At 52.3% G+C, this 18,558-nt stretch overlaps 1 protein-coding gene across 1 annotated transcript in view; it reads left to right on the forward strand.

Moving 5' to 3' along the window:
- psmf1 (proteasome inhibitor subunit 1) overlaps positions 1 to 18,558 on the forward strand; it is a 73,483-nt gene that overhangs the window by 14,861 nt on the left and 40,064 nt on the right. Inside the window, exons 2-4 of the mRNA XM_072556176.1 lie at positions 6,344 to 6,496; positions 7,298 to 7,380; positions 15,446 to 15,643. Of these exons, the coding sequence (XP_072412277.1) occupies positions 6,344 to 6,496; positions 7,298 to 7,380; positions 15,446 to 15,643 (434 nt within the window). The remainder of the gene's footprint in view (positions 1 to 6,343; positions 6,497 to 7,297; positions 7,381 to 15,445; positions 15,644 to 18,558) is intronic.

Here is an 18,558-nt window from a genome sequence, read left to right on the forward strand (position 1 = left end):
TCCCCCGCCCACCCTCCCACCCCTTCCCTCTCCTCCCCCGCCCACCCTCCCCACCCCATCCCTCTCCTACCCCCTGCCCACCCTCCCACCCCTTCCCTCTCCTACCCCTGCCCACCCTCCCACCCCTTCCCTCTCCTACCCTCCCACCCTCCCACCCCTTCCCTCTCCTACCCCTTCCCTCTCCACCCCCTTCCCTCTCCTCCCCCGCCCACCCTCCACCCCCTTCCCTCTCCTCCCCCGCCCACCCTCCCACCCCTTCCCTCTCCTCCCCCGCCCACCCTCCCACCCCTTCCCTCTCCTCCCCCCCCACCCTCCCACCCCTTCCCTCTCCTCCCCCCCCACCCTCCCACCCCTTCCCTCTCCTCCCCCCCCACCCTCCCACCCCTTCCCTCTCCTCCCCCCCCCCACCCTCCCACCCCTTCCCTCTCCTCCCCCCCCCCACCCTCCCACCCCTTCCCTCTCCTCCCCCCCCACCCTCCCACCCCTTCCCTCTCCTCCCCCCCCACCCTCCCACCCCTTCCCTCTCCTCCCCCCCTTCCCTCTCCTCCCCCCCCCCACCCTCCCACCCCTTCCCTCTCCTCCCCCCCCCCACCCTCCCACCCCTTCCCTCTCCTCCCCCCCCACCCTCCCACCCCTTCCCTCTCCTCCCCCCCCCCACCCTCCCACCCCTTCCCTCTCCCCCCCCCCACCCTCCCACCCCTTCCCTCTCCTCCCCCCCCACCCTCCCACCCCTTCCCTCTCCTCCCCCCCCACCCTCCCACCCCTTCCCTCTCCTCCCCCCCCACCCTCCACCCCTTCCCTCTCCTCCCCCCCCACCACCCTCCCACCCCTTCCCTCTCCTCCCCCCCCACTCTCCCACCCCTTCCCTCTCCTCCCCCCCCACCCTCCCACCCCTTCCCTCTCCTCCCCCCCCACCCTCCCACCCCTTCCCTCTCCTCCCCCCCCTTCCCTCTCCTCCCCCCCCACCCTCCCACCCCTTCCCTCTCCTCCCCCCCCACCCTCCCACCCCTTCCCTCTCCTCACCCCCCACCCTCCCACCTCTTCCCTCTCCTCCCCCCCCACCCTCCCACCCCCTCCCCCTCCTCCCCCCCCTCCTCCTCCTCCCCCCCCCTCCTCCCCCCCCCCTGCCACCCTCCCACCCCTTCCCCCTCCTCCCACCCCTTCCCCCTCCTCCCCCCCCTTCCCCCTCCTCCCCCCCTTCCCCCTCCTCCCCCCATTCCCCCTCCTCCCCCTCCCACCCCTTCCCCCTCCCACCCCTCCCACCCCTTCCCCCTCCCACCCTCCCACCCCTTCCCCCTCCCACCCCTTCCCCCTTCCACCCCCACCCTCCCACCCCTTCCCTCTCCTCCCCCCCACCCTCCCACCCCTTCCCTCTCCTCCCCCCCACCCTCCCACCCCTTCCCTCTCCTCCCCCCCACCCTCCCACCCCTTCCCTCTCCTCCCCCCCCACCCTCTCCTCCCCCCCACCCTCCCACCCCTTCCCTCTCCTCCCCCCCCACCCTCCCACCCCTTCCCTCTCCTCCCCCCCCACCCTCCCACCCCCCCACCCCTTCCCTCTCCTCCCCCCCACCCCTTCCCTCTCCTCCCCCCCCACCCCTTCCCTCTCCTCCCCCCCCCCCACCCTCCCACCCCCCCACCCCTTCCCTCTCCTCCCCCCCACCCCTTCCCTCTCCTCCCCCCCACCCCTTCCCTCTCCTCCCCCCCACCCCTTCCCTCTCCTCCCCCCCACCCCTTCCCTCTCCTCCCCCCCACCCCTTCCCTCTCCTCCCCCCCACCCCTTCCCTCTCCTCCCCCCCACCCCTTCCCTCTCCTCCCCCCCACCCCTTTTTTCCCCCCCACCCCTTCCCTCCCCCCCACCCCTTCCCTCCCCCCCACCCCTTCCCTCCCCTCGCCCCCCTTCCCTCCCCTCGCCCCCCTTCCCTCCCCTCGCCCCCCTTCCCTCCCCTCGCCCCCCTTCCCTCCCCTCGCCCCCCCTTCCCTCCCCTCGCCCCCCCTTCCCTCCCCTCGCCCCCCTTCCCTCCCCTCGCCCCCCCTCCCTCCCCTCGCCCCCCCTCCCTCCCCTCGCCCCCCTTCCCTCCCCTCGCCCCCCTTCCCTCCCCTCGCCCCCCTTCCCTCCCCTCGCCCCCCTTCCCTCCCCTCGCCCCCCTTCCCTCCCCTCGCCCCCCTTCCCTCCCCTCGCCCCCCTTCCCTCCCCTCGCCCCCCTTCCCTCCCCTCGCCCCCCTTCCCTCCCCTCGCCCCCCTTCCCTCCCCTCGCCCCCCTTCCCTCCCCTCGCCCCCCTTCCCTCCCCTCGCCCCCCTTCCCTCCCCTCGCCCCCCTTCCCTCCCCTCGCCCCCCCTTCCCTCCCCTCGCCCCCCTTCCCTCCCCTCGCCCCCCTTCCCTCCCCTCGCCCCCCTTCCCTCCCCTCGCCCCCCTTCCCTCCCCTCGCCCCCCTTCCCTCCCCTCGCCCCCCTTCCCTCCCCTCGCCCCCCTCCCCTCCCCTCGCCCCCCTTCCCTCCCCTCGCCCCCCTTCCCTCCCCTCGCCCCCCTTCCCTCCCCTCGCCCCCCTTCCCTCCCCTCGCCCCCCTTCCCTCCCCTCGCCCCCCTTCCCTCCCCTCGCCCCCCTTCCCTCCCCTCGCCCCCCTTCCCTCCCCTCGCCCCCCTTCCCTCCCCTCGCCCCCCTTCCCTCCCCTCGCCCCCCTTCCCTCCCCTCGCCCCCCTTCCCTCCCCTCGCCCCCCTTCCCTCCCCTCGCCCCCCTTCCCTCCCCTCGCCCCCCTTCCCTCCCCTCGCCCCCCTTCCCTCCCCTCGCCCCCCTTCCCTCCCCTCGCCCCCCTTCCCTCCCCTCGCCCCCCTTCCCTCCCCTCGCCCCCCTTCCCTCCCCTCGCCCCCCTTCCCTCCCCTCGCCCCCCTTCCCTCCCCTCGCCCCCCTTCCCTCCCCTCGCCCCCCTTCCCTCCCCTCGCCCCCCTTCCCTCCCCTCGCCCCCCTTCCCTCCCCTCGCCCCCCTTCCCTCCCCTCGCCCCCCTTCCCTCCCCTCGCCCCCCTTCCCTCCCCTCGCCCCCCTTCCCTCCCCTCGCCCCCCTTCCCTCCCCTCGCCCCCCTTCCCTCCCCTCGCCCCCCTTCCCTCCCCTCGCCCCCCTTCCCTCCCCTCGCCCCCCTTCCCTCCCCTCGCCCCCCTTCCCTCCCCTCGCCCCCCTTCCCTCCCCTCGCCCCCCTTCCCTCCCCTCGCCCCCCTTCCCTCCCCTCGCCCCCCTTCCCTCCCCTCGCCCCCCTTCCCTCCCCTCGCCCCCCTTCCCTCCCCTCGCCCCCCTTCCCTCCCCTCGCCCCCCTTCCCTCCCCTCGCCCCCCTTCCCTCCCCTCGCCCCCCTTCCCTCCCCTCGCCCCCCTTCCCTCCCCTCGCCCCCCTTCCCTCCCCTCGCCCCCCTTCCCTCCCCTCGCCCCCCTTCCCTCCCCTCGCCCCCCTTCCCTCCCCTCGCCCCCCTTCCCTCCCCTCGCCCCCCTTCCCTCCCCTCGCCCCCCCTTCCCTCCCCTCGCCCCCCTTCCCTCCCCTCGCCCCCCTTCCCTCCCCTCGCCCCCCTTCCCTCCCCTCGCCCCCCTTCCCTCCCCTCGCCCCCCTTCCCTCCCCTCGCCCCCCTTCCCTCCCCTCGCCCCCCTTCCCTCCCCTCGCCCCCCTTCCCTCCCCTCGCCCCCCTTCCCTCCCCTCGCCCCCCTTCCCTCCCCTCGCCCCCCTTCCCTCCCCTCGCCCCCCTTCCCTCCCCTCGCCCCCCTTCCCTCCCCTCGCCCCCCTTCCCTCCCCTCGCCCCCCTTCCCTCCCCTCGCCCCCCTTCCCTCCCCTCGCCCCCCTTCCCTCCCCTCGCCCCCCTTCCCTCCCCTCGCCCCCCTTCCCTCCCCTCGCCCCCCTTCCCTCCCCTCGCCCCCCTTCCCTCCCCTCGCCCCCCTTCCCTCCCCTCGCCCCCCTTCCCTCCCCTCGCCCCCCTTCCCTCCCCTCGCCCCCCTTCCCTCCCCTCGCCCCCCTTCCCTCCCCTCGCCCCCCTTCCCTCCCCTCGCCCCCCTTCCCTCCCCTCGCCCCCCTTCCCTCCCCTCGCCCCCCTTCCCTCCCCTCGCCCCCCTTCCCTCCCCTCGCCCCCCTTCCCTCCCCTCGCCCCCCTTCCCTCCCCTCGCCCCCCTTCCCTCCCCTCGCCCCCCTTCCCTCCCCTCGCCCCCCTTCCCTCCCCTCGCCCCCCTTCCCTCCCCTCGCCCCCCTTCCCTCCCCTCGCCCCCCTTCCCTCCCCTCGCCCCCCTTCCCTCCCCTCGCCCCCCCTTCCCTCCCCTCGCCCCCCTTCCCTCCCCTCGCCCCCCCTTCCCTCCCCTCGCCCCCCCTTCCCTCCCCTCGCCCCCCCTCCCTCCCCTCGCCCCCCTTCCCTTCCCCTTCCCCCCCCTTCCCTTCCCCTTCCCCCCCCTTCCCTTCCCCTTCCCCCCCCTTCCCTTCCCCTTCCCCCCCCTTCCCTTCCCCTTCCCCCCCCTTCCCTTCCCCTTCCCCCCCCTTCCCTTCCCCTTCCCCCTCCCCCCTTCCCTTCCCCTTCCCCCCCCTTCCCTTCCCCTTCCCCCCCCTTCCCTTCCCCTTCCCCCCCCTTCCCTTCCCCTTCCCCCCCCTTCCCTTCCCCTTCCCCCCCCTTCCCCTTCCCCCCCAACCCTCCCACCCCTCCCACCCCTTCCCTCTCCTCCCCTCCCCCACCCTCCCACCCCTTCCCTCTCCTCCCCTCCCCCCCCCTCCCACCCCTTCCCTCTCCTCCCCTCCCCCCCCTTCCCTCTCCTCCCCTCCCCCACCCTACCACCCCTTCCCTCTCCTCCCCTCCCCCACCCTCCCACCCCTCCCCCCCCCCCACACCCCTTCCCCCCCCCACACCCCTTCTCCCCCCCCCACACCCCTTCCCCCCCCCACACCCCTTCTCCCCCCCCACACCCCTTCCCCCACGTCCCCGTCCCCTTCCCCCACGTCCCCGTCCCCTTCCCCCACGTCCCCGTCCCCTTCCCCCACGTCCCCGTCCCCTTCCCCCACGTCCCCGTCCCCTTCCCCCACGTCCCCGTCCCCTTCCCCCACGTCCCCGTCCCCTTCCCCCACGTCCCCGTCCCCTTCCCCCACGTCCCCGTCCCCTTCCCCCACGTCCCCGTCCCCTTCCCCCACGTCCCCGTCCCCTTCCCCCACGTCCCCGTCCCCTTCCCCCACGTCCCCGTCCCCTTCCCCCACGTCCCCGTCCCCTTCCCCCACGTCCCCGTCCCCTTCCCCCACGTCCCCGTCCCCTTCCCCCACGTCCCCGTCCCCGTCCCCCACGTCCCCGTCCCCGTCCCCCACGTCCCCTTCCCCCCCTTCGCCCACCCCGCCCCCCTTCGCCCGCCCCCCCCTCGCCCGCCCCCCCACCCCCTCCCCCCCCCACTCACACCCCTTTCTTCTCCTCCTCCCCAACCCCTTACTTCGCCTTCCCCTCCCCCCCGCCTTCGCCTTCCCCTCCCCCCCTGCTTTCGCCTTCCCCTCCCCCCCCCCTCGCCTTCGCCTTCCCTTCCCTTCCCCCCCCCCCGCCTTCGTCTACCCCCCCCCCCCCCCCCGCCTTCGCCTACCCCTCTGCCTTCCCCTCACGCCCCCATCTCTGTCAGTGCAGAACTCTGTCAGCTCTGCACAGGGGAGTGTCAGGCTGGATTGAGACTGATGCCAAACTTCTGACTCCGATGAGAGTGCTGGCAAATGTTTTGCAGTTGCTTACAACTGTTCAAAATGTTTAGAAACAGCCAAGCTTATAGATTACTGAAGTGTGTATAGCGTTGCTGCAGGAATGTACTTTGCTGTGGCATGTAGTCTGGTGACACGTACTACTGGCAATCTTTCCACAAGAGGATTTAAAAATAAAATAAGCACAAAAAGATTAAGTGAAGAATATAGGAGGATTCTCTTTACATGAGTCGGAGATTTTGGAATTCTCTGCAATGTGGAATGGTTGGAGCAGAGAGTGCTACTACATTTAAGGGATTTTTGTAGCATTATGAAGACAAAGGGAATAGAGCAATTTCAGGTTTGCTTGAAATTGGAGGAAGCTGGAATGGAGGATTCACACCAGCATTGATCTACTGTTGTACAAAACTGTTTTACACTAACTCCGAACTTTACAGCACAGAGATAGGCCCAACTAATAGATTTTGGGGGTTTGTGTTCCCAAACACCCCACCGTTGTGTTATTGGCGTCCAGCCTATTTTCCCGAGGTACTTCTCCAGCTTTCATTTCAGATGCAACAAAAGACCATTTAAAATAATTCAGTTTTTGCTGATAATGGGTATATTTTACACTGGGATTTAGACATTTTGACAGAATTTGACAATATATCCCTACTTTGCAGGCTTTGACCGAGGAGAGGAAGAAGGAGCTGTTACCTACAGGTTGGAATGTCAATCGAGAGCTGTACACACTGCGGTATCGCTCAGATAATGATGAGAAAATACTTCTGTTAAAGGCAATCACTGTTGATTCCAGTCTGATCATTAATGTTATGGTAAGTACGTTAGTAACCCAGCATTTGAGTGAAGTTTTATTGCGTTTTGCAGCATGGAGGCAGACTGAGTTTCCATTAGAAGCACCATCACTGGTCTCAAGCCAATTAAGAGTTCATTTTTGATGGTTATGTGGGTTATACTTATAAGGACTCCATTGGAATCAAAGTGGAGTAGGTAAAGTCACCCTTGCAGAAGATTTTCTGTTGTGTCTTATGGGATTGAGAGATTGTAGTCCTATTGAGCTGAACCAGTGGATAAGAGGCTTTATAGCAGGCTGTGGTTGAGCATGTCAAAGACTGCAGAGAGATTGACACATTCAAGGGTGATTAGTGCACTATACTGATGGAGAATTAAAGTTTTTTTACATTAGTAGTATTCTAAAAATGCAAATTGCTTTGGTATCAGGATCGTTATTATTTATAGGACAACAGCTTGGGAAGGGGGCAACTTGGATTGGGCAAGAGGTGTTGAAGGAAGGATAAGTTGGTATCTTAGGAAGGGTGTCCTGATGCACATGAATGTGGTGTCCCCTCTCTCTTCCATGCCTCCTTCATGTGTATACATTTAAAAATGGGTTACCCAATATTGTTTGACTGTCCATGCTGGTTGTGTTTTGACCATCTTATTTATTTTGTATTTAGTGGGTGACCACCCTCTGTAATGAGATTGAGTTCGGCTGGGAAGGCAGTGAGCTTAGCACCCAGTCTATTTTATATGCACCCTAACAACGCCTGGAGGGGCTTGTAATATGCAGTCCCTTGTATATGTTAATTCTTTTGTTTTTGTTTCTGTCTTTTCAGAATTGCCAGTCTGAACAGGTTGTAGATTTGACAGTAAATTTAAGTGACTACATTAACTCAGATCACCTGCGAGAGTATGACAGGTAAATACCAAAGAGGTTTGGTTTTTCATATTAATGCTGCACAGTGCATCCAGTTTGAACATTAGGATAATGGTGAACTTTAGCATCTTTATAATATGGCAATTAGTCTTTTCCTTAACATTCCCCTTTTGGCTCTCCTAAATGTGGAGTACTAGGCTTTCTGCACAAAGAAAGAGGCTGAATAGGCTGGGGTTATTTTCCCTGGAGCGTCGGACAATGAGGGGTGACCTTATAGAGGTCTATAAAATCATGAAGGGCATGGATAGATAAACAGACAAGGTCTTTTCCCTGAGGTGGGGGAGTCCAGAACTAGAGGGCATAGGTTTAGGGTGAGAGGAAAAAGGTTTCAAAGGGATCTAAGGGGCAACCTTTTCACGCAGAGGGTGGTGCGTGTATGGAATGAAGTGGTGGAGGCTGGTTCAATTACAGCATTTAAAAGGCATCTGGATGGGTATATGAGAATGTCACAGTAGAAGCAGTGCCTTTGAAAAGCTTAAAGGGGGGATGAAGTGTAGATGTGTTAGCTGGTACCACAATGGATTTGCGGAAATGGCACACACCTGTTAGGTCCACTTAAAACCTTTTCTCTTGATCTGTTTCTGGGATATGGGGATCACTGGCTGAACCAACATTTATTGCTCATCTCGAGTTGTCCCATTATTTCTAATGTTTCCCAATTCTGATGCAAGATAATCGACCTGAAACATTAACTCTCCTTTTTTCTTTGAAGTTCTGCCAGACCTGTAGTCTATTTCCAACATTTTCTGGTTTTATTTCATACTCCAGTGTATGCAGTATTTTGCTTCTGCTTCAGAATGATCTAAATTGATGACCTGTCCTCTTGATTGAAGAGACTGCTGAAATAGCCTCTGCTTATATACAATGTGCTTATACACAGTCAACACAAGTTAGGTGCTGTTTGATAGCACTTTAGATGACACCTTCCATCAGTTCACTGATGACTGATGAGCCATTAATTGGTCAGATTAGATTTGTCCTGGTTTTTATGTATAGGACATATGTGGTAATTTTCACATTTCGGGGTGATGCCAGTGTTGTAACTGGACTGGAATAACCTTCTGTGGAAGAATATTCCAGGTTTCTATTGTCCTTTGTATGAAAGCATACTTCCTGATTTCCATCAAAGTACCTTGGGTCAAACTTAAGATAAAGCTGTTTGATTCTGAACACAGGAAGGAATTACCAGGACCCAGGTTCTCTTAAAATAATGTCTAGCTGTCATTTTTTGAACAGTTTTACTCTGTTCTCTCAGGTTACATGCAGTCCTTTTGACCTTCAGTACATTTTAACTGAACTCCAAAGGAATAGAATTTTCAGCATGTTCTTTCTACGTCATGGGGAGTAACTAAAACCTGGGAGGAAGGAAGTGTTTAATCACCTCAGCTGGCAGTCTGGACTGAGAGGATCCCATCACTTGTAAGGAAGACAGATTAGGAGCAAAACTGGTGCTCACAGTAGCACAGCAGCACCTAATGTATGGAACTCTAATTTGCTGTGCTTGTCAGTTAGGGAATGGCACTGCTGTATGTCAGAATAATTCCATTCCCAGTGCAACCTGCTGACTGTTCTGCAGCTGCTCTGGTTTTAACAATTTGACAAGCCTAGAATGCAGTGTTCCACTGGAGTGTTTGATAGGAGGCTGGATCAGGCAGCAGTCCAACAATTGGACCTTGTGGTTTAACTTCCACTGAATCAGGACCTAAGACTGGGTCTGCATATGTCATACACAGCTCAAGACAATGGTAAAAAGATAAGAGAAAGCATTAACAATTTCCATCAATAGTCTTCAAAAGCAATTCATCACCAATGGAATGCTATTAAATGTTGTCACTGCTACAATGTAGGAAACGTCAGCTAGTTTGGGAACAGCAAAATCCTAACAACCAAATAATCTGTTCAGTGATGTTGTTTGAAGGGTTAACATTAGCCCCGATATGAGGAGAACTCCCCTTCAGATAGTGTCATTGCATACTTTAAATCCAGGAGGGCAGATGGGGACTCAGTTCCATTCCTTACTTGAAGCACCTCTGACTGTACAGCACTCCTCAGTATACACTGGGAATGTCAGCCTTGATTTTTTTTAAACTCATTTCTCTGGAATGGGGCCTGAGCATATGACATCTAGCTCGGATGAGAGGGCTATGCAGTGAAGTATAGTTAAACCTCTCTGGCATTATAATTAAACTGGACTTCTTTAAAAGGAGGCTCAATAGCACCAAGTCTTACTGACAGATGCCTCTGTGAACCTAGACAACCCCTGTAACATTTGGAAATGCAATCCTGGGCTGTAAGCTGGCACGGCAACCTCTACAAGCCTCACCATGATGATGTCCTCACTTGGTATTATGCTGGCATACACTTTCTGGCAAGATGACAGGGGCCCCAAGCTGATTCTTCCTAGCACCACAGCCGTTTGGAAAGAAGTACTTCCCGTGGACAGTCCTAGAACAAAAAGTGAAATCCTGATCCATATCAAGTGATGTGTTTAATCACTCAGCACTGGAACTGTGCATTTCAGATCCCACTACATTGTTTTCTAATAATGCTTGATGAATACATACAGGAAGGAAATATGTATTTTTTAAATTCATTCATGGAAAGGGGGTAGTGTGATCTATATGGACTTCATTAAGGCGTTCGACAAGGTTCCCCATGGGAGACTGATTAGCAAGGTTAGATCTCATGGAATACAGGGAGAACTAGCCATTTGGATACAAAACTGGCTCAAAGGTAGAAGACAGAGGGTGGTGGTGGAGGGTTGTTTTTCAGACTGGAGGCCTGTGACCAATGAGTGCCACAAAGATCAGCGCTGGACCCTCTACATTTTGTCATTTACATAAATGATTTGGATGCGAGCATAAGAGGTACAGTTAGTAAGTTTGCAGATGACACCAAAATTGGGGGTGTAGTGGACAGGGAAGAGGGTTACCTCAGATTACAACAGGATCTGGACCAGAGGGGCCAATGGGCTGAGGAGTGGCAGATGGAGTTTTGCGGCTGAACAGGACATTGGTTAGGCCACTGTTGGAATATTGCATGCAATTCTGGTCTCCTTCCTATCGGAAAGATGTTGTGAAACTTGAAAGGGTTCAGAAAAGATTTACAAGGATGTTGCCAAGGTTGGAGGATCTGAGCTACAGGGAGAGGCTGAACAGGCTGGGGCTGTTTTCCCTGGAGCCTCGGAGGCTGAGGGATGACCTTATATAGGTTTACAAAATTATGAGGGACATGGATAGGATAAATAGGCAAAGTCTTTTCCCTGGGGTGGGGGAGTCCAGAACTAGAGGGCATGGGTTTAGGGTGAGAGGGGAAGATATAAAAGAGACCTAAAGGGCAACGTTTTCACGCAGAAGGTGGTACGTGTATGGAATGAGCTGCCAGAGGATGTGGCAGAGGCTGGTACAATTGTAACATTTCAGAGGCATTTGGATGGGTATATGAATAGGAAGGGTTTGGAGGGATATGGGCCGGGTGCTGGCAGGTGGGACTAGATTGGGTTGGGATATCTGGTTGGTATGGAGGGGTTGGACCGAAGGGTCTGTTTCCATACTGTACATCTCTATGATTCTATAATAATCCAGAACCCCAGGTTAATATGGTGATACGTAAGTTCAAATCTCACTGTGGAAATGGTGAAATTTAAATTCATTTGATTCTAGATCTGAAGCAATGTCTTTGACTCTCAAGTGCCCTTTAGGTAATTAGAGATGGGAAATAAATACTGAATTAGGCATCAGTGCCCACATCCCACGGACAGTTATAACAAACAGGGTATCACTAACAAGGCCAGCATTTATTACCAGTCCATAGTTATAGCTCTTAGTCACCTGTGCTAATGTCTCATCCTTTGGCTTGGTGTCAGATTTCTTGGTTCTGACATTGGTCCTGTGAAACATCTTGGCGTTCTTTACTATGCTAGAAAAGCTATATAAATGCAACTTGTGATTGTTGACTTGTCTTACATCCTCAGTAAGCAGGTGAAGTTGTTCAACAGGTCAAAGAACCTCAGCAAATGACAAGGGGAATAAAGCAGCTGAGGGGAGAAAGGAAGAAAACAAGCATTAAGAGAAAGGAGGTTTTTTTTATCAACACAGACAAGAAATCGATCTTTTCTCATGGAACTCAGAAAGAATTCTCCAATGTGAGGAAACAAGTAACATGAGTATTCCCAAGAGCTCTTCAAATGCATTAGAGGCCTTGAACGTAGTAGATAATTTTGCACCTTTTACTATTTCCCTATCATGTTTAGAGAACTCACATTTCAGTTTCCATCACAATGGGGGCTGTAGAGAATTTGTGCTTAATTTGCAAGCAAAGGCTAATGATCACTGGGAACGTCCACTGTTGTTTCCTGAGGCACCATATCAGACTCTGTACTGTTCGTGGTGTATATCATTGATTTAGCTTTAAATGTATGAGACAAGTTGGAGCCTCTTTGCTCACTGGATTATCAGTTGATACAGTAGAATTGAACTGCCAACAGAATAGTCCTGATCTATAATCAGCGTGCAGCCAAAGAAATCGGTGTGAGAGTCTATATTGTTTTCAGTAACTGCAGTTTGATAGAAGCTTACAGCAGAGAAAGAGCCCTTCAAGCCTGTCCCCACTACATGAACAAAATGAGGGTTCTGTAATGAATCTTTTTTTTCCTTTATTGGCCTGCAAGTGTTTTCGTTTTAAATATAGAACTAATTATCTTTTGAATTTTACCATGGAACCATCCTTTAACAAGATTCCATATCATCATAATTTGCTGTGTAAGCAAAATGTTCTTTTCATCTGTCTTCTCGTTATATTACCAATTGTCTTAAATTTCTGTTCTCTGGTAACTGACCCTTTTGAGAATTTCACAATTGCAGCAAGGATTACAAATCAAAAACTTTATGATCAGACTTCTCTTTAAAGTGGAAGGACAACTTGAGAAGCCTGCATAATTAGACAGTCTCTGGATTCATTTAAGAAAGAGTTGGATAGAACTCTCAAGGATAGTGTAATCAAGGGTTATGGAGATAAGGCAGGAACAGGATACTGATTAAGGATGATCAGCCATGATCATATTGAATGGTGGTGCAGGCTCGAGGGGCAGAGTGGTCTACTCCTGCACCTATTGTCTATTGAGCAATTATTGGCAATTAGCAACACTTAGATTTTCAAAGAGGACACTTGTCCTTATTGATAGGGTAATGTAGTACAAAGGCATGGAAGCCATGCTCAACTTTGATCAACAAGACTACCATGGTCATTTCTGGGAACAATGCTTTAGAAGGTTTTGGAGAGGATGCAGAAAAATTTTACTAGAATAGTCCACTTCTTAGGCATTTCTTTGAGATTGATAATGACTTCTTTCCGCTTCAAAGTTGTGGGTCCTGTGATTACTAAACTGTTCAATATCGAGTCCACAGGCAATGTTTTAACAGGTAGCGGTTTGGGTGCTTTCCTTTATTGGACAGAGCATTGAGTATAGCAGTTAGAGGTCGTGTTACAGCTAGACAGGACATTGGCTAGGCCACTTTTGGAATATTGTAGGCAATTCTGATCTCCCTCCTATAGGAAAGGTGTTGTGAAACTTGAAAGGATTCAGAAAAGATTTACAAGGATGTTAACCAAGGTTGGAGGATTTGCGCTGTAGGGAGAGGCTGAATAGGCTGGGGCTGTTTTCCCTGGAGGGTCGGAGACTGAGGGATGACCTTATAGAGATTTATAAAATCATTAGGGGCATGGATAGGATAAATAGACAAGGTCTTTTCAGTGGATGGGAGAAGTCCAGAACTAGAGGGCATAAGTTTAGGATGAGAGGAGAAAGATATAAAAGGGACCTAAGGAGCACCTTTTTCACGCAGAGATGGGGGGTGTATGGAATGAGCTGCCAGAGGAAGTGATGGAGGCTAGTACAATTACAACATTTAAAAAGCCTTTGGATGGGTGTATGAATAGGAAAGGTTTGGAGAGATCTGGGCCAAATGCTGGCAAATTGGATTAGATTAATTTTGGGTATCCGGTCGGCATGGACAAATTGGACCACAAAAGTGTGTTTCTGTGCTGTACATTTCTATGACTCTGACTACATGCCATGATGGAGTTCAGAGCAGAAAATTGGGTTTGGAAGTCTTGTGTCATGTATGTGGATGATATGTCATGCCCAAGGCATGTTAATCGTAACTTCTATGCTGAGAAAGTTTGTAGAGAGGACTGACAGATTTGCCATGCCATTGGATTTGCCGTCAAGAGTCTGGTGTCGGAAAAGCACAGCAGGTCAGGCAGCACTCGAGGCACAGGAGAATCAATGTTTTGGGCATAAGCCATTCATCAGGAATGAGGCTGTAGATTTGCAGCACTCCGCATATTTTTCTGGAGATTTGAGATGTCTGTTGTACGTTGTTCGTGTCTCTGATGTATACACTGGGAGCAGGCTGGTAACACTGCTGCTCCATAGAGCAGGAGCTTTGAGTTAAGTTTGAGGTTTTTGTTACCAAACTCTGTGTTTGTTAGATGGCCAAATCTGAGCTGGTATATCAGAGATTATGTTGAATTTCGACAGTTGTCTGTGCTTTTTAAAAGGAGTCTCCTAAGGTATGGACTGTAAAGACAGATCTTTCTGGGAAAGGTTGGATAGAAACTAAAAATACTGCAGATGCTGGAATCTAAAGTAGACAGACAGGAGGCTGGAAGAACACAGCAAGCCAGGTAGCGTCAGGAGGTGGAGAAGTCGACGTTTTGGGTGATGAAGGGTCTTGACCCAAAATGTCAACTTTTCCACTTCCTGTTGCTGCCTGGCTTGCTGTGTTCTTCCAGCCTCCTGTCTGTCTACTTTCTGGGAAACATTAGCCAGTCTGGCAGCAACTGTGCAGAAAAAACAGAATTAACGTTTTGGGTCCAATGGCCCTTTTTCAGAACTGAACCCAAAACGTTAACTCTGTTTTCTCTCCGCAGGTGCTGCACGTTTGCTGAGTTTTCCCAGCAATTTCTGTTTTTGTTTCTGATTTCCGGAATCTGCAGTTCTTTGTGGTTTTTTTCCCCCAAGGTATGGGAATTGATCCTTGTTACCCAGGGGCTTGCTTAAGAGCCGGAGACTCTGCTATATCATGGGAGCAGGCTGGTAGAAGGTCTGTGTTTTGGGCTTAGCCCTAAAGCTTTGCGACTGTATTGACAGCTATTTGGAGCTCAGCTTCTGAGTGTGTGTGCATACGAACATTGTCTGCACACTGCAACATGATGACTGGGAGAAAATCTTCAGGCAGTGCCAACCATAGATAATGTCGTCTATGGGGACGTGATGTTTTTTTTTAGATTAGATTACTTACAGTGTGGAAACAGGCCCTTCGGCCCAACAAGTCCACACCACCCCGCCGAAGCGCAACCCACCCATACCCCTACATTTACCCCTCACCTAACACTACAGGCAATTTAGCAAGGCCAATTCACCTAACCTGCACATCTTTGGACTGTGGGAGGAAACCGGAGCACCCGGAGGAAACCCACGCAGACACGGGGAGAATGTGCAAACTCCACACAGACAGTCGCCCAAGGCTGGAATCGAACCTGGGACCCTGACGCTGTGAGGCAACAGTGCTAACCACTGAGCCACCATGCCACCCTCATGTTATTCTCATTAGGGAAGTGACGGTTGAGCAGAAGTTTAATAGAGACTTTAAAAGTCATGAATAGTTTTCAGTGGCAGGAGGATTGGTAACTAGAGAGTCCAGATTTAAAATAATGGAGTGGAAAGGAGGAAGCGTTTTTTTTTCAAAACAGTAAATTGTACCCAAGTTGAATGCACATCCTGAAAGGGTGGTGAAAACAGGTTCAATGCTACATTCAAAAATAAATTTGCAGGGCTAATGGGACTAACTGGATAGCATGGCTAAAGAGCCAGCACAGGTATTAAAGGTCAAATGGACTCCATATCTGCTGTATCAATCTGCAGAGATATGCACGTCACACTCCTCCGCTATATTAGAAATACCCTTCACAATTGTCACTTTGCTCATTTATTCAGAAACCTTTTTGTTGTTTTAATGCAAATGTTTTTCTACCCCTTCTACAGAGTTTTCAAGAAGGAAGAGGAGTTGCGGCATCATATTGAATCAGCAATTGTTTCTCCTTTAGTTGGCACGAAGCAGAGAGATAGAGGAGGGCAACAGAAAGGAAAGAAATCAATTCTGTCTGGTACAGCTGCTCAACCACACGCGGGCACCAACCCACTCTTCATCCCACCCAATGCGCCACAAAGGCAACCCTCCTGGTGAGTATGGTATCTCATTGCTGTTCAAAAAGATAGCTCAGTGGGTACATGACATAGGGATGGGGCAACTTTTGATTTAACTTTTGAACACCAGGTTAGTCAGGAGATGAGGAACCTGCCAACCTGGCTTGAAATCAAGATGTTTCAAAGCCCCACACAGGCAATGAAGTACTTTGGAGGTGTAGTCATTGTTATACTGTTGGAAAACACTGACCAACTTATGCATTACACTTCTACTCTTCAAGTACTAGCATGAGTACTTTTAAGTCCAGCTAATAGTGCAGATTGGGCCTCAATTTCATGTCTATTCTGAAAGACAGGACTTTTGATAGTGTAGCACACTCCCAATATTGTGCTGAGGTGTAGCCTAGATTGTGTGAGCATGATTTTAAAGTTTGATTTAAGCTGTGACTCTCTGATTCAAAATAAAAGTTTCAGCACAATAAACATTATTGGATTTTTAAAAAATTCCAGTCCTTTAGTACCTTCCACATCTTCCTAAAGTCTTTAAACTTTCATGAAGGAGGTGCTGATTCCTACAGGGTCCCTGCTTCATACGTATCTCAGAAACATAATACATGGGTGTAAACAGATGTTGGCCTATAATTCAGTTCCTATGTACCATGGCAATTTCTTAGTATAAAGAAAAAGAATACTCAGAGTTATACCATGCTTTAACAAGGCCATTCAGTCTATTGTATTTCTACTAGCTGTTTTGAAAGAGATAAATCGTTCTTCTTTAGGGTGGCTATCATTGCTGCCTTATAACACCAAGGAACTGGATTCAATTCTAGCCTTGGATGACTGTCTCTGTGGAGTTTGCACATTTTCCTGATGTCTGCATGGGTTTTTACTGGATGTTTTGGTTTCCTCCCACAGTCCAAAGACGTGCAGGTTAAGTGGATTGGCCATGCTAAATTACCCCGTAGTGTCCAGGGATGGACAGCCAAGGGGGATTAGCCATGGTGAATGTGGGGTTATAGGGACAGGGTGGCATGGGATGCTGTTTAGTGGGTTGGTGCAGGCTTGGTGAGCCGAATAGCCTGTATCTGCACTGCAGGGGTTCTGTGATTCTATGATATGATTGTTATGTGATGACATAACTTGCTCTTTGATCTGAGCTCTGTGGGACTGCTGTTTGTTTCCATGCTGTACACGTATACTCCTGCCAGCAAGAATTTCATTGCTTCTTGTCGGGTTCACCAGTCAACAGAAGAGGGAATTTCGGTCAATATTTTGTTTATAGTGACATTAATGAGACAACCCCACGACAGAAGGACTTCACCGGGTGCTTCGATAGGATAGAATGGTCCAACTTCAGGTGAAGGAAAGACTGGCGAAAGCTGTGATACTGTTTCTCTGAACAATGAAAGGTAAAGATAAGTATGTTCATTAGCATTAAACACCAAGGACAGAAATGTCAAAACATCAAGCACAATTTGAAATGAAAAGTGACCAGGTAAGATGCTATAACAAATAGTGCGTTGGAACGAGCTGCCTGTTCTGGGTGACTTGATGCCTTTAGAAAGATATTGAATCAATATCTATCGAGGAACTCAGCTTCTGGTTGTAGAAATTTAACAGCTCTATTGGATTCACATGGGAGTTAAGGAAATGAGTGTCTTTGGTGCGGAGGAGTCTTTATTTGGCATTGTCATAGATACACTGTGGAAAGAGTGTTTTGATTGGCATGTGGCCTTTTCTGGTATTGTACACAGGAGTGTTGATAGAGTACAGTAAGCATAGTGAACCTTTCTTGGCATAACTCCTGAATATATTATACTTCAATTCTGATGATGTTAAAAATTATAGTTGTAGAAAGAGAAGCTAACATTTTTGTAGTATTTTCATGGTTTCATGATACCACAAAGAACATCACAGCCTTTAAAATACTTTTGAAGTGTAGTCAGTACTGTAATATAGACTGCCTAGCTGCTAATTTGTGGATGGCAAGTTTCCATAGACAGCATCATTATAATAATCAGCTAATCTGTTTTATTTATACTGATTAAGGGATAAATATTGAATTGGAAACCAGGGAGAGCTAATTGATTAAACGTCAAAATAATGCTAAGGGATCTCTTGCATTCACCCAAGGAGGCAGGCAGGATGTTAGTTTAATGTCCCCTTCTGGCATGGAGCATTCACTGGGAGTTTCAACCTGCGCCTTGTGCTCAAGTCTCCAGAGTGAGCTTTGAATCCATGAACTTCTGTCTCAAGGACGGCCCATTGAAGCTAGGTTTTGTACCTTAAGATCAATAGAATAAGACATAGCGTGTAATTGTAAAAGTTGAGTTCCAAGATGAGTCCGGTTGAAATTTGTAGAAGGTAAGTTTGTGACTGACATCAGCAAAGACTAAGCAAATGAGCAAAAGGATGGTAGTGGAAGTTAAGTTTGACTTAAAACATTAACAGCTAAGTTTGCTGATAAAATCTAATGGCATGGAATAGCAAACTGTCAGACAGAATGCAGATGGGCATAATCAGGATAGGGAATCGTGCCAATAGGTGGCAGTTGCAGATTAATGCAAACTCTGAATTGAGTTTCCAGTGTGGTAACAAATAAACATCGTCTAGTTGGAGGTGCCATCTCTCAGATATGTTAAATTGAGGCCTCAGTCTGACCTCTTGGGTAGACATAAAAGATCCCGGAGCATGAATCTCAAGAAGGAAAGTTCCCTGCAACTGTCCTGATCAGCATGTATCCTTCAACAACAATGGGAAACCATATTATCTGGGCTTTATACCTAATAATATTTATGGGTGTTTATTGTGTGTAACTGGCCAATATATTTCATTTTGACTGCAAAGTGATTTGGATATTCTGTCTGAAGCCAAGAAAGTTGCTATATCGATTCAAGTCTTTGTTTACTTTATACAGAAAATGATATATTTTGGATGCAAGAACAAAGCAA

This window comes from Chiloscyllium punctatum, chromosome 37 (genome assembly GCF_047496795.1).
Source record: "Chiloscyllium punctatum isolate Juve2018m chromosome 37, sChiPun1.3, whole genome shotgun sequence".
Classification (NCBI taxonomy): Eukaryota; Metazoa; Chordata; class Chondrichthyes; order Orectolobiformes; family Hemiscylliidae; genus Chiloscyllium; species Chiloscyllium punctatum.